Source organism: Beta vulgaris, chromosome 9 (genome assembly GCF_026745355.1).
Source record: "Beta vulgaris subsp. vulgaris cultivar EL10 chromosome 9, EL10.2, whole genome shotgun sequence".
NCBI classification, from domain to species: domain Eukaryota; kingdom Viridiplantae; phylum Streptophyta; class Magnoliopsida; order Caryophyllales; family Amaranthaceae; genus Beta; species Beta vulgaris.
In genome coordinates this window covers 4829148-4845392 of record NC_079210.1, presented here as the reverse complement: position 1 = coordinate 4845392, position 16245 = coordinate 4829148, and the positions used below count along the sequence as shown (strand labels likewise).

General features: G+C 35.1%; 2 protein-coding genes across 2 annotated transcripts; one reads left to right on the top strand and one right to left on the bottom strand.

The window, feature by feature from the left end:
- Window positions 1-8082: 8082 nt before the first annotated feature.
- On the top strand, window positions 8083-15309 carry LOC104902795 (uncharacterized). The gene is made up of 6 exons (XM_010690697.4): window positions 8083-8369; window positions 11669-11740; window positions 12106-12193; window positions 14027-14159; window positions 14288-14326; window positions 14955-15309. Exons 1-6 carry the CDS (start codon window positions 8195-8197, stop codon window positions 15033-15035), a joined length of 588 nt encoding a protein of 195 aa, XP_010688999.2. The 5' UTR covers window positions 8083-8194; the 3' UTR covers window positions 15036-15309.
- LOC104902794 (cytochrome b561 and DOMON domain-containing protein At5g47530) lies at window positions 14958-16245 on the bottom strand. The gene has a single exon (XM_010690696.4). It carries the CDS (start codon window positions 15979-15981, stop codon window positions 15418-15420), a length of 564 nt encoding a protein of 187 aa, XP_010688998.2. The 5' UTR covers window positions 15982-16245; the 3' UTR covers window positions 14958-15417.

Here is a 16245-nt window from a genome sequence, read left to right as displayed (position 1 = left end):
GTTGGGCTCATGAATAAAAAAAGTAAAGAAAGAGAAAAAATGCTGGAGCATGGCTCTGCCTCTCCAAAAAAAATGAAAAACATGAGAGTGGATGAGTGTATTGAAGAGAGAGAAAATAATTTGCTTTATCTCCCAAAAGTGGTGTTGTGGGAGTGTATTCAAAAGAGAGAAAATCATAACTATTTCTCAACAATTTATAGAGAAAGAGGGAGAAAAGAATTTGGCGGGAATAGGAGGGGATTTGGCGGGAGATATTTGCACCATTGTAGCACGTCTCCCCAGCATTGTAGAAGAGCAGGAACTGAAGCAAATGGAAAACTTACTAGATTTAAATCGACCAATCTCCATGGATGAGAGCTCGAACAACGATCCCTTTTCGACAAAAATGAAGTACGCCTGTAATATACTGAAATTAGAGGTTGGGGTTTGTGAAAGTTATACAAATTGTGAATATGGGGCTTTATGAAATTAGATGCCTTGATCTTTGAAAGTTACACGATTGTCAATATACGATTGAATTGATATAGGGATTTAGTGAGTATGTATAGTATTCGTAAAATTTAGAAGCACTTGAAATGTGATAATAGTTGGATGATATTTGCAAGAATGTAGAAAAGACTTGAACTGTGAAAATACTATAACTATGTCAATTCTTCTTGAGTCAATGGGTAAAATTTGGAACACTTGAATGATAATGGTTGAGTGATATTTGCAAGAATGTACATAGTACTTGAACAATGTCAATTTTTATGTTCAATTGAATAGTGATATTTGCATGAATGTAGAAAATATAAAATACTTAAACTTTGCCAATCGATATGTTAAAGTGTTTAGTGAGCTTAGAATGTTGAGTGCAATTGACACCGTGCAATTGATTTGTGAAATTGGCAACAGTCTAAACTTGGTTTTAATACATTTAGAACAAAATTTTAATTTGTATAATTTGGTATCAAAGTTTCTAAAAAAATGGGTGCAAATTGGTGGTTGGGTTGGTACCAAATAAAGAACAACTCAGTATTAATATATATTTTCATAAAATGGTGTCAAGTTGTAACTTTTTTGGTACCAACTACACCTAGCATTGGTCAAATTAGCATTACAACAGGTCTAATACCAACCAAACCTCAACTTGGTATCAAGTTTTCCAAATAATTTGTGCTAAGTCGTGGCTGGTTTTGTGCCGAACGAAATTAAAGTCGTGTTAAGTTGTATCTTATGTTTTCAATTAGTAATTGCTTAGAATACGCTGAATGAGGACAAAGTGGTGGAGAAATCAGAAGTACAAATCCGTATAGGGGATGATGTATATGGTTGTGGTTTGGGGGATAAGCTTTTTGTTGATGAGGGCACAGATATATGGGATATTGTACCATTGGTAGTTGATGATTCACCTTCGACGACTGGTTGTGGTAGTAATAGCGTATTAGACCATTCAACAGTGGGGATGGTATTTGCCTCTTGCGAGGATGTTCGTGAGTATTACAAAGCCTAAGTGAAGCAAGAAGGATTTAGAGTCGTTAAGTTGTTGGGACTGTACAATGCAAGGGTAAGAAAAGGAATTGCACTTGGAAGCGTGATCATGTAACCCCTCAACTTCTAAACATTATTATTAGGTTAATTGATTCAATGATTAGCAGCGGAGGACCTAGCTTGCTTAGTCGGTGCATCACTGTCGTACTTTCCATTTGGGAAGTACAAGGTAAACATTCTTCATAAACTAAACATGTTATAAAAGTAAACTATTCCTCACTGCACACCATCCCATCCCATCTTCATATGCGTATCTAAAACAGAAAAATAAAACGTCATGAGCCAAGGCTCAGTAACATACTACTCTAACAATGTAAATTCATTTCAATTCATTTTATTTGCAAACAGAGAGGAGAGAATATAGTCAAACCATTTTGCAAACACACACTTTGAATCAAGAATTTAGAAATCATTTACAATGTCATTCATGATTATGATATCCATTATCACATTTCATTATCAGAAAAATTGCTTTGCTTACTTGGTGAGTACAACAGAATGCATCGCCACCGAGGACAAAAGTTCCTCATTAGAAGGTGACATATAATGTCATAGATCATAACAGAAGCCAAAGCCACCGAGGATATTCATCACCCATCAAAAGGTGGCATATAATGTCAATGGTAACATAAGGCAAAGCCAACGAGAACATTGTCCTCCATCATAAGGTGGCATATAATGCCATCATGCGGGCGCCACCGAGGACATTGTCCTCCATCAGAAGATGACGTTGTTACCAAATAACAGAATGATACGTGCACGACCCGGAGAACATAATACTGCCACATCACCATCTTTCACTTTTGTTTATCATATTTCGGTTCTTTTAGGTAGTTTTTAGAAATCATAGTAAAGTCGTTGCATAACATCATCAAATCGATCATCATAATTTTCATAACATCAAATTAATTATAGCAAACATTTCATATCCCGCACAATATAAATAACTTAGCATAAACATATGTAAAAGCATTATAAAACATAGTTGGAAGGGGAGTGTGAGTGTTAGCAGTAGACGTTACCTCGGATCCTGCGTAGTAACTTTGATAGCCGGGAGGAGGCTGAATATCCTTTTTCCCTTAATATAACCAATAATTAATAACGAGATGATTAATATTGCAACTCCCCTCATTTGTTATCATTACAATTTTAAAATTGACTCGTTAACCAAATTAACCGTGAGACTATGTAATTCATTTATTTACTAAACTTTATAAACACCATCTTAACACTTGAATAATTACCTTTATTACATTAGTTTTTATAACATTAAAACTTGTCACATGTAAATATTAATAAATTAAGGTCAAAAAAATATAAGATACGACTACATAGTATTTAAATTTGCCTAACTTGGTTCACTCAACTTGTCCAATACTTGTATTAAGTTATTATAGTATTACATAGTAGCTATTTATAAAATAATACCTCCAATCTCATTAGCCCAAATGACAATAACCATCATGTTAAAATTTAAATATTCATTGAGCCTACAAATTACAATTAGTAAAATACAAATCAAGTACTTAAGGTCCAAAATGATTTACATAATTAGTATGGTTGCTTAATTATTTTATTTAAGTCAATACATGATATACTGTTACTACATATTCCAATAATAAATCAAAGTTAAATCTCATAATTTAATTCCAAGAAATAAGGTAAGCTTTACTACGTTTTAGACTTTTGGTCACTAGTCGTATTAGAATTGTTAAGAGTAAGGTCATGCTTAATCTTCATAATCAGCCCAATTAATTTAACCATTAAGAGTTTAGCCCATTCATCATAACTAATACTTAACTCAAATATTAACTAAGCTCGGACATTATATAATTAGTAAAAATACATATTAGATACTTTAGGCCCAAAAGAGACAACAAAAGAAAGAGAAAAATAAAAGAAAGGAAAGGTATGTTCAGTATACCTGCTGACTGCTGAGTGTTGGGTAACGTTGGAACAAAGGCAACGCGACAAGGAATGTGTCGCCGGAGACAGGTTGCCGCACAGAACCTGGTGGGCTCTGTGTGGTTCGTTGGCACAGATGGTTTTGTTTAGGTGGAGGTTCGCGACGCAGGTGGGTCTAGGGGAGAGAGAGAGGAGTTCTGTGAGTGGGTGTAGCGAGAAAAAGGAAGGGAGTATGTGAGCGAGAGTGGGTCGTTGGTTATTGGCGGGATGTTCAGTGCTGGGGGAGAGACGGCGGTAGATGTGGGTGGTGAATTCGTGGTTCGGTGGTGGCGCGGTTTAGCTCACCCAAAACAGAGGCGGATGCAACAAGTAGGGGGAATTTTCGGGGTCTTTTTGGCTAAATCACGTAACAAATTATGATATGTTAGTTTTGTTTTGTGTTGGCACTTACTGGCAATCAATCGTATATTTATAGTACCTGTTGTAAGATATGATTGCACTATTGCATAGTTTATGAATCGAAAAAGATGAACTTTGGTCAAGGTACTTTAATGGAGGAAGACTGAGAATTCAAAATTTCAGGCTTTTTGTAGATTTTGTGAGATATTGTATAGCAAGCTTTATTGACTATATGAGGATAGATACTGACATGGATTTTGATTTCATGTGTGAACATGTCTCAGAAATGTGCAGGAGAAGAAGATTGAAGGAAGGAAGAAGATGGACTAGAGCTATAGGTGTTAATTTTCAGATTATATGAAATGGGTTTGGGTAATTCAATAAGGAGGAAGAGAGTTTAGCCCACTTACAAGCTCAATGAGGTTCCATCCTAAAACCAATTAGTGATAGAAGCAGTAACTCCTAATCTTATAAAGTGATTTAATCTCTCCTCTTTCTACAATATGGGACACTCATCTGTGATGATCAATGGGATTTAACACTCTCCCTCACATGTGAGTATCTTTAGAATTTAGAGCTAACTGGAAAGGTAACCATAATTAATCCTCTTAGGAGCCGGACATCCTGTTGAGGTAAACTCTTATCCAATTGTTTGATAAAAGGCCCGGTTTAGAAGACCCACAACCCGGGCTCTAATACCATGTTAATTTTCAGATTATATGAAATGGGTCTGCGTAACCCAATACGGAGGAGGAGAGTTTACCCCACTTACAAGCCCAAGGAGGTGTCCATCCTAAAACCAACTGATGATAGGAGGAGTAAATCTTAATCTTATAAAGTGATTTAGTCTCTCCTCTTTCTCTTATGTGGGACACTCATACGTGGTGATCAATGAGATTCAACAACAGGCTATAGGAGACCTAGCTTCTTGTAATATCTTAATAATATTTAGTTTCTCTTTTTACTTAAGTATAGAATAGTTGTTTTTATTATCTTATAGTTAGGTTTAATACGAGAAACTTATAATAAGTATACCTTCTATTATTATTAACTATTATTTTTGTTAGTTTAGAAAGATATGAATTCTATTATATTAAATCTGAAAATTAAAATGATTAGTTACTTAGATATGAGATCTTACAAATAGTTAGGCAATTGAATCCATAATCAGTGGGAGAATGGAAAAAGAGTTGTCGTTGAGGGTCACAACTTAATTATTGGAACCACAAAAAAATGTGGGTGTACGGTGATGATATACGCCGTTAAGAGCGAAAATTGAAGAAAGTGGTGAATAACCACAAAACCACACCCACCCCTCGTAAGGCACATTACATAACCATGTATTGGAAAGTCCGTGAATTGGATAGCCACATTAGATTAAAGTTATTCGATGATATTGAGGCTGAGGCACGGGTTCCCGAAATTCACAGTAGTTTGGCGCTACAAAAAAAAGGTTTTTAAAACATGGTTATCTCCAAAAAAGACTTGCATATTAAGTCTTCCATCATAAGAGGTTGAAGTTAAAAGACGATGATGCGGAGGCTATACTAGATTATTTTATCAAATTGACTACATATAACCATAATTTTTATCACATGCATAAGCAAGATGTATATGGATCTCTCAAGGACATTTTATGGGTTGATGCTAGGAGTAAGAATGCTTGAAAGGAGTTCGGAGATGTAGTATGTTTTGATGCAACGTACTTGACAAAATAGTATGAGCTACCGTTTGCTACTTTTGTTGGTGTTAACCACCATGGCCAAAGTATATTACTTGGATGTGCACTCATATCCCATGAAGATATTGAAACTTACCAGTGGGTGTTTCGTACATGGTTGGCTTGCATGCGAAAAAGTTCGATTGGCATCCTAGCCGATCATTTTGATTTCAAAACTCACCTTCCCATTGCGAGTTTGCATGTGGTAGGCAACAATACTCTCAATAGTCTTAACCTATAGGCAGTATTCTCACCCCAACTTGTTTCTTCTTCTTATTCTTACCCTTCTCTTCTCCTTCTCTTTCTCCTTCTTCTTTCCCTTCTTTGTCTGCTTTTTCTTCAATGTTCTTTTTTTCAAAGGTAGTTCTTCACTTGGTGATGAAGAAGTTGTAGAATCGCACTTCGAATCAGATGAGCTAGCCTATACTCATCCGTGCTAGTGTCATACGTGCTAACGTCATCATCCTACTCTGAGTCTGAAACAACGACTTTATTTTTGTTTTCTTCTTGGCACTCTTAGAAGGGTCATCTTCATCCTCTTTTCAACCTTTTCTTTTGGTGGTTTCTTTCTTTACCATGTTCTACAGTAACACACATAAATGTCATTTTCAAAGTAGTATAACATTGATAATCATCTGACAACTGGTATCCAAAATGTGATCAGATTGGTATCAAATCATAAATCAGACCATACCAAAGAAATAAAAATCCGATACCCACACATACACAATGATACATTTATAACAGGAACAAGGCAATCACAAAACACAAAGCATTGATCTGAAAAATCTGAAAAATTTCCATGTTTGGGATATCTGAAAATGAAAATTTCTGATCTTAAAATTTTCGAATATCAGAAAACTATAAAATCGGATATCCAAAAAAACGGATCGAATCCATCGGATATTTATGAACACCCCTACTCTTCATTCTTTTTGTTCATTCTCAAACTAGTATAATATTGATACTAATCTGATAACTTGTATCAAAGTATGATGAGATTCGTAGCAAATCATAAATCACACAATACCAAATTAATAAGAATCAAGTACCCACGTATAGACAATGATATATTCATAACATGAACAAGGCAATCACAAACATGTAAATTCATGTACATGAACAAGCACACATATTACATAACAAGAGAGTTGAAAGAAGTTGTAACCCAAACATGTAAACTTCAAAGCATTAAATTTAAAGAATTTTACATGTGCGCTTCTTTTTCCATTTCATCTATTTTCCTTCAAGATTTTGACACAGAGCAAGTACAAATGACTCCTCAAATACAAATACAAATAACTCCTCAAATAATACTAGCCAATAGTATAACCAAACTAAATTCATAGAAAAGCTTATTACTGACAGAAATTGCAATTCAAACATACAAACTAAAAGCTATACTCCAATTGTCATTAAGTTTGCTGGAAGTACATACAAATTATGTTGTCAACCAATCAGAACGACTCCAGAGTACTAAACATAGAAATTAATAGAAAATTTTTAAATGTTGTTTTAGCTAGCCAAAATCTCTCACAAACAATCTGTATTCTGATTTGACAAAATTCACACAAGTGCTAATTCATACAAAATTACTCCTTCTCCAAGGACATTTTATACAAGTGCCAATTCATACAAAATTTACATGTTGGGAAAAAATAAATAAGAAGAGAAAGAGAGAAGAAACAACGGCAGGGGAGAAGAGGAAACATTGGAGAATACGAAATTCTACACCTTCTCCAAAGTTACTCCGATAACTAAACCTTAACAAATTAGCCTTTAATTCTCCAAAATTAGGTCAATTAATAATTTCATAGTTCCAATCTTCTTCAAAATTATGAATTTTTACAAGAAATCACCATATTTCAAAATTACAAAAAAAATTGAAAACTTAGGCTTTTCTTAAAGAGATCTTAGTGTTTTTCCAAATTAAGTAACTTATAAACAAGATTAGTACTACAAAAAATTTAACTTGCACAAATTTACTAAAAGTAACGAAGATGCTGAGAGAGAAGAATGTAGTTTTCGAGAGTTCAACAAACAAACTTCTTTTTGGATTTCAAAACCCTAAAAACCTATTAAAACGATGGAGTTTTTTTTTCTTTGTGAAAAGAATAAGAGGAAATGAAGGGGAAGAGAGAGAGTGTTAGGGGAGGTGAGAGACCGAGAGAGGCGATATTGATGACGAAGGAGAGAGGGATTTAGTTTCTCTTTTTTTTTTTTCTTCCCGCACGTTCGTGTAAATCCTTCAAATTCTTCGACCTTTCTTTACACTTCAAATGACCAAATTGTCTCTTTGGTTCATATGATTCTAGTATGATGTATGAGTTAGTGTTTGTTTGATAATTTGATAGATTTAAAACTCATACCTCAAACCCATAAGGTATAGAGTTTAGAAATCCAAAAAGAAGGTGAGTTTGACTTATACCAATATCACTCGATATTAAATAGAAGAAAATTTTCATTCTCAAATAAAACCACACACATTATATTAGGTATCGAATTACATACCTATTCGACTATACCAATTACGGTTGGACGCGGACTCAAACTCCTAGACTGGCGTTGCCTTGCCAAAGTTACAGAAGTAGAGAATCAAGTGAAACCCCAATAGAGAGAATCAAGTAGAGAGAGAGAGACATGGGTGTGAGCTTGGAAAGAGAGAAAGTGATACTGGTGCCATACATGAAACAACATGTTCCTAAATACCATCAATGGATGCAAGATCCCGCCCTTCTCTTTGCTACCGGGTCGGAGCCCCTAACTCTTGATCAGGAGTATGACATGCAGCTTACTTGGACCCAAGACCCACTCAGTTCTGCTTTTTCTTCTCTCTCCTCTTTTTTATTTTTTATTTTTGCTGCAATTTTCTTTCTTTTTTGTCTTCTTGCTCATGTATTTAATGGGTTTCTGCTGATTTTGTGTGATTGTTGAGGAATTCATACTCGGAGGTATATATATGATGAAAAAATATGATGGGTTCTTCTGGTTTTGTGAAATTCTTTATGTGTAATAATACTTGGAGGAATTTTTGGTGATTATTATTGTTATTATTATTGGATGGTTTCTTATGAGAATGTTGGGGTTTTTCTGCTAGAGTGACACGATTTAGATTCTTTGTTAAGTTTATGTAATTGAAGAAAACAAAGAATTGTACTTGTATCTTTTATACATATACTATTAGAAGTTAGAACTCCTCTTTGTGTGTGTCTGCCAACTAACTTAGTTCTTATAGTCGTGGGAAATGATACTGAGGACTTGGGACCGTATCTTGTCTACATTACTTCCTTTTGTGGCTATCTGTAGATATAAAAATTTTTAAAAACCTAAATTGTTACCGCGTTGGGGGAAGAACGTGGGATTGGATTTAGCAAATGAAGTTTCAATTATGTCATCCTTTAGTAAGGATGTGAGCAATGGAGATTGTTAGAATGTTCCAAGCAATTAGGCCATCCCTGCAGCTCACTTTAAGATAATGGTAGTGAAGAGCAATGTCTTCGCAATGATGATGGAATAATGTCTTAGAGACATGATACAGTGATGATGTTATCATAATGAAGTTGTGCTAGGATTTAAAGCAAGGGCCAAGTTTAACAAGAATATGCTCTATATAGGTAATTATTGCTATAGAGCAAGATAATGACCAATATACAGCTTCCACGGAAAAAACCATCAGCGGTTCTATTCTTTTTTTGATGATGCTATATTAGACCAAGCTCCTACAAGCCCAACAAGATGTCGAGTATGAGGGTGTGCATTAATTTAAAAGTCATGCACTTCATATCCAATCAGAGAGGGATTGTTTTCTGAAAAGCAATGAGTTTCCATTAGGGATTTCTAGTCTGAAGATGTAGCTTATGGATGATGTCATAAATGTTCTTTGAAAAAGAAATAGACTAGTAAGTGTGTGTTCTTTTCACCTGTTATTGAGTTTTAAAAACTTATTGAACTTCTTGGAAGCTATTGTAGCGTTGTGTTGAACATTTAGGATCCTTCACGGTTAAGGAGAAATCATCTTTGACTCAAAGAAAAGACAGGATTCATGACAAAAGTCGTAAGCTGCTAGGATCCTTCATGGCATATCGGCAAGATATAAGTGAAGTGGTACCGACAGCGTCTAAATGCTGGACATCCATATTAGGACTGTTATTTTTAATGCACATAAAAGAACCTGCTTTACTACATAGGAATCCCATTTTAAGAAGAATTGACTAAAACATTTTAACCATAGGCGGGGATTACTTAAGATCTTATATGGCCTTCTTGAGGCGAGGAATATTGTAAGAGAAATCTGGTTGAACAAAACATAGGGGTTATTTCATATACTCTTTTGAGAGAGTTTCATATAGAATTCAAATTGACAATGAGGCTCATAATAGAAAAGAACTATTGGAGAATCAGACAAAGAATATTGTGTTTAGTGTAAGGATCAACCAAACAACATCAAGTTTTTCAACATAACTAGTGGTGGTAATTAGTAATTACTGCTTTTCGGTGGAAGCCTTTATTAAACTGTTCTACATTGTAGATCTCTGAAAATTCTTTTACATCTCAAAAATTCTTTTACATCAGAAAATTTGTTGGAAATGTGAAATGGTAACCTGTTATAGTGCCAAATTTATGAGTTATTGCATTATATATTCTTCCATAGATCCACAAAGTCATGGATCTTAAGAGGCCAGGTTGTATGGAGTTTGTTTTGCATTATTGAAAGTAAAATTTGGGTTTAATATTGTCAGTTCTACCCTGTCTGCATGGGATGCACATTCTGAGTCACAATGGGGGGTGGGGGGGAGCATTGGTGATTGGCATCATCTTAAGTTATTGAGATGGATGAAAAAGATGCTTCTTGTGATATTGGCGTGATGATGCTGCTGTTGCAATGAAGAGTCAAGTAAGGGTGGGGAGCTGGTGTTAGGTTGCGGATGGATACAAAAGTAGGTTGATGACTTGAGGGCAGGAGTGTGATTTTGGAAATTGGGCTGGTGGGGGATGTAAATGAGCTGCAGATTGGAGATGGAACAAAGACAGGGCCTGGTATGGATTACATAAGATGATAAGAGATTAATGAAAAACTTATCGATAAGGCATGGGAGGTAATAGTTTTGATGCACTGAAGACATGTGAGGAAGGAAAGGGGATAAAAGAGATGAATATAGATTTTGTTCTCCTTAACTCATTAAAATAAGTTTCACAAAAAATTAGATTCAGCAAAAATAAGCTCGCTTAAGCAATAATAAGTTGAGTTCAACAAATACAAGCTCATAAAAAATAAATTCACTTAAGCAAATATAAGTTTAAGCTAAGCAAACATTAAGTTAAGTTTAGCAAGAATATGATATGGAGAATAAAGTTAAGGTCAGCCGAATTAAGTTCAGAAAAAAGTAAGTTCATTTAAGCAAAACTAAGTTAAATTCAGAAAAATAAGTTAAGTTTAACCAAAATAATTCAATTTCAGCAAAAATAAGTTGAGGAGAATAGATCCTTAACTTGCTTCGATATTTTAATACAATGTGGAAGTTTATGAGTGACGGCTCAACTAATGAGTAGCCTTGACACTATTTTTCTATGGAAAAATATACTTCCTCCGTTCCATAATAAGTGAAACATAGGGAATGGGCACAAGATTTAATAAACATCACTTTCAAAAGCCAAAAAGTCATAAAATACCTTTTTCATTATCAAGAGGAGGAGAGAGAAAAACAAACCACACAAGTTTGTGATGGGTACTCTTATCATTTTGTCACTTTCTTTTTCCGTTTAAGGTATGTTTCACTTATTTTGAAACGTTCTAACATAGTAAGTGTTATCACTTATTATGGAACGGTGGAAGTATACACATTATTGAACTTATGTTTGTCCTTATTTTTGGGTGTCATTTGTGTTGTGATGCTTGAAGGCATTTTGGTTACAGAACATCTGATTTATTTCTCCTAATTTGTGGTTTTTGTAACATATTACTAGATGTTATACCTTTTTGTATAATATCTGATATATCTCTACTAAATTGCAGTAACATTTTTAATAGATGATATGGCTTTTCGTTGCACTAAGTGTGATGCCTTTTCTTTTAGATGATTCTTAAAGTTATGATACTTGGTGGCTAATTTTCAGAGTGCACTTTCATTGTTTTGGATAAGCAGATGATTGTGGGGGAATTTCTACATGGCCAACCCCATATTGAAGGTAAATATAATCTATATACTACTACCTCCGTTCATTTTCTATTGCAACAATAGAGTTTTCACGCTTGCCAATGCACAAACTTTAACTATTAATATCTTTACTTAATTTTTGGTAAAAATTATACAAATTTGATGTTATGAAAGTATAAATCGAGACAAATCTAACAAGATCCCACATGACTATATTTTTCCTTACGTAAAAATCACAAGAGATAGTGAAAGGGTGGTGAGTGAATAGTGTAAAAAACTCATTGTTGCAATAGAATAAGAACGGTGGAAATATATGGTTGTGTGGGATTTTATGGTGTTCCTGAAATTTCCAAATTTACATGTTGTCATGAATGATACGTCACCCTGTTTTTTCAGCCATGGTGGGTGATGTTAATTTATATATGAATGATCCCGAGGACCCTCTATTTGCGGAGATTGAGATTATGATAGCTGAGCCTAAAAGGTATATCTTTTTTCAAATTACTCATGTATATATCATAGATGTACAATTTAATAATCTTATTCTGCTGTTGTTTCCTGCAGAAAGCTGGGTATGACTAAATTTAAATTGACTTGTTGTTCTTATTAAAAATTTACTGCTATATTATTGAAGTTTTATCTCTATGGCACTTCTTATTTTTTATTATCTCAAATTAACTCTTTTTAATGGTAAGATTTGAAAAGTTCTAACTTCCAAGAGTGCATACAATCATTTACATCTTTCACCATTATTTGGTACCTGTCTTGTTGCTACTCAACCACATGTACACTACTTCCTTCGCTCCAAAATTATTGCAACACTAGTCTTTGGCACGGAGATTTAGGAGGAATTGGAAGTGTGGGTATTGTGTAGGTATTTATGATAATATACGGAGAAAGATTAGTTGTTTAGTGTAAGTGCTCCCATGTATGGGTATATCTTTTCTTTTCCATGTATAGAAGTGTTGCATCAATTACAAAACTACTAAAAAAGGCAAGTGTTGCAATAATTTTGGAGCGAAGGAAGTATATGAGACTATGAGTCGCTAGTGAAAACTCTTAAAGATGTATTGTAGACAAAGTTTGGGTTGATCTCGTCTGACAATGGTTTAAGGAGTTATGTTCCCCATCCTCAGTTGGATTAATCAAAGAGAGTTTAGTGCAATGAAGCTACTTAAGATAGATATTAATGCATCTAGAATTGGCGTAATAGGCCAAGTCTAACAGATACAAGGGGAAAGTGTAAAATAATGGCTGGATAAACCTTCATAGTTCTGTTAGCTATAATACTGATAAATTGTCTGTCACATATATTTGGAATTTCTTCACTGAATTATTTCTCTTGTGGTTGCTAGGGACGATGATGTAGGGATTATAATTGCAGTTCTGTCTTATATCATTGACTGTAGATGGGTAACTGGGAATGTGGTGCTTGTAAGAACATATGCCAACATACCTAGGCACAGTAGACAGATTATGGGTAGTTGGGCATTATCAGAATTTAAAGAACCTGACAGAGGCAGTGAACAGATTTTATAGTTGAAACTTGAAAGTGACGTCTTTGATTATGGAAGTTTTAGCAGGCTGGAGCTGCATAAAAAGGTGAAATGCATTATACTGCTGACTGGAAGATCATTAAGGAAGGTCGAATTGCTGGGCAAAGATGCCATGAGATTGAAATCAACTTCCTCAGTTTCTAAATTTATTTATTTATTTGCGGGAATGGGGGTAAATGAAAGCAAATAAATATTCCTAACTTAAAAAAAAAACCACTCAGAGAGGATGGTTCCTTTGCGACTTTGTAAGGGAGTTATTAAGTAGCTTGTGAGGAGTCTGGAAAAAATGTTAATGGTGTTACTAAATACAAGTAATACTAACCAATATGATCAATTGTTGTCTCCAGTGGCAGAACGAAAAAAGAAAATGACTTGAGGGAGATGAAACAGACATTGTATTTAGGATACAAGTTTTTGAGAGGAATAATGGATGCTATTCCATGATGAGGATAGGAAAAGAAAATATTAGAGATTTTCAAACCTGGGATGCTAAAGTTAATGCGCAGCTCATTGTTGTCAACTGAGCTAATGTTTCTTTTCATTGTCCTATAGACTACGTAATAAGAAAAGGAAACTATATGTGGAGGGGGACCAAAGTTCCTCCGCCTTCCCCAACGACTTTCCTCGGTAACCTTCTTGGATTTAAAAATCCTGAGGAGTTTCAGAGCTACTACAGGTTTTTTCTTTATACCAAATTGACACCGTTAACTTTGTTGATATCTTGTGGATTAAGCTATGTAATTTATCTCTTGGTAGCATAGTCGTGGCAAAGGACTAGGAAAGGAAGCAGTGATCATGATGATGGCTTTTGCTACTGAGAACCTTGGGATCCACACATTCCGTGCTAAGATTGGAGAATCAAATCAAGGATCACTTGCTTTGTTCCACAAATTGGTCAGCGCCTTCTACTGTCACTTGTGAATCTCTCTTCTTCTTTTTTTTTCTTGTTAATAGTTATAAAATCATTGTTTATATGTAGTACCAACATCTTACTTAGTTGATCATCTCTTGTTTGACACCAGGGTTTCCAGGACTCCTCGTTCAGTGAAGCTTTTAAAGAGGTAAGCTTCTGGGGGAACAATATCTCTTGATCAAAAATCCAAGTTGTTTATGAGAAGCCCTGGAACCTAGTTAGCATGTATGCACTTTTCTTGTTCCACTTGGTGGCAAAGGTTGTTTGGGCTGATCTGCTGAGGAATGACTGTGGAGTATAAAACTCCAAAGTGTTCCCTATTAGCTGAAACAAAAGTACAAAGAAGTGAAATCAGATTATGAAATTATGTGCATTATGTATAGAATGACAAGATGCAGTTGGCTCCTCATTAATCATTATACTTTAGTTTCTATACCGCCTTCTGATATCAGATTGATTTTTTTTTCCTTTTACCTCATGAACCTTAGTTAGATGATATCAGATTGGTTCTCTTTTTACATCATGAACCTCAATTAAATAAAGTATCATCATAAATAGTGGCATCACTTTTCTTGCTTGCTTTCGTGCTAGTGATCTTCACTATATGCAGATAGTAATTATCCAAGTACTCTGATCTTTTTGGTTTTTGGTTGTTTTTAATACACAAGTATACTGAATCTTGCAAGTCAGTATCTAATCTGGTGTTGATTAATTACGTCAGGCTGCTCAATATAATTTCTCTGCACCTTACCCTCTTCTTCTTATATGATTTGCAGTGGACGTTGGAGTTGCCAGTAACAAAGACCAAGAGAGATGAGTGGCAGCATTATGTCAGTAATATGGTCACTCATTCCTAGCTTTTCTGTCTTGATTGGCTACATTCTTCTGAATGACAGAGGAAAATGCTGAACATGAGATGGTCTCTCAAGCTTTACTTGGGAAAGACCCTGAATAATCAATGACATAAATGCGGTGATGAATGTTTCTTGCTGATAAGTAAGTGTCATTTTCATACTATCTCAATCATGTAATCCACAATCAGAAGTTGCTTGACTACTCATTGAATCTCTCAAACATCTGTAGAAACTGATAAATGAGGAATAGTAATACAGTTTCAAACTTTTTTTCATACTATTGTTGTTGGAGAATACTATGTGTACATACTGAGATAATACTTGTACTAGGTTTACTTATTTATTGGATAAAAATATGCATAGGGTTTCTGCCTCGAGAACTGATCTACAATGACAGGAAATCCAGTGTTCCAGATGATCTAATGTAAGGTCCATAGTGTGGGTGGGACTGAGGAATACCATTTGACACTGCATTTCCAGCTTGCCAGACGATGTTAAAAGTTGTTCCGTTACTCAGCGGGCCAAGAACAGCAGAGATGATCATCTCATCATTCACATACTCTGCTGAAAGTTCCGAGACTGAGAAACTAAGAGGTTTGGGTTTCATTTCCGGGCTATAGCTGTTAATTTGAGTAGTATAGACTTTCATCTTGCCGTTAAGATCCTGAAAGGCAACTAGTGCTTGTGTCCCAACCATCCCACTTCCAGTAGGGTTAATACCCCATGAAATCCATCCTCTAGGTATCTGGTTTGCTCTGTATGCAATGTGTACTGTTTCTGCCGTGGAATTGTAATTCCAATGGAGATGTGCTTGTAAAACCGGAAGGTCAGCACACGAATTAAAACCGATCTTACTGGAAAATTTGTAGTTTTTACAAGTTTGGGCCGACGACATGAGGGACAGTGACGCAAAGGTACAAAATAGCAAGATGATTCTTGTGATGGCCATGAAGGTTGTGGATTTGGCTAGTCAGGGAAATTGGATTTGAAGAAATGCTGTTTAGAAAAGGGAGATTAAAAATCTGAAGAATGCTGGGATATATGAATGTTGGGGTAGTATGGCTTTTATATTTCAAAGCTAGGATGGAATATATGACAAAGCTGCTGGAAATTAGAGTAGTTGGTTGCTTCGATTTGCATGTCTCATAATTTAAGCAATGGTTAAGAAATGTGAAGTGATAGTGGGTTTGAAGAGCACATTATCTTGGGTGCC

Coding starts and splice junctions, on each gene's coding strand:
- LOC104902794 (XM_010690696.4), bottom strand. CDS start 15,981: ATGGCCATCACAAGAATCATCTTGCTATTTTGTACCTTTGCGTCACTG.
- LOC104902795 (XM_010690697.4), top strand. CDS start 8,195: ATGGGTGTGAGCTTGGAAAGAGAGAAAGTGATACTGGTGCCATACATG. Junction 11,741..12,105: donor TGGCCAACCCCATATTGAAG/GTAAATATAATC, acceptor CTGTTTTTTCAG/CCATGGTGGGTGATGTTAAT. Junction 12,194..14,026: donor ATGATAGCTGAGCCTAAAAG/GTATATCTTTTT, acceptor TTGGTAGCATAG/TCGTGGCAAAGGACTAGGAA.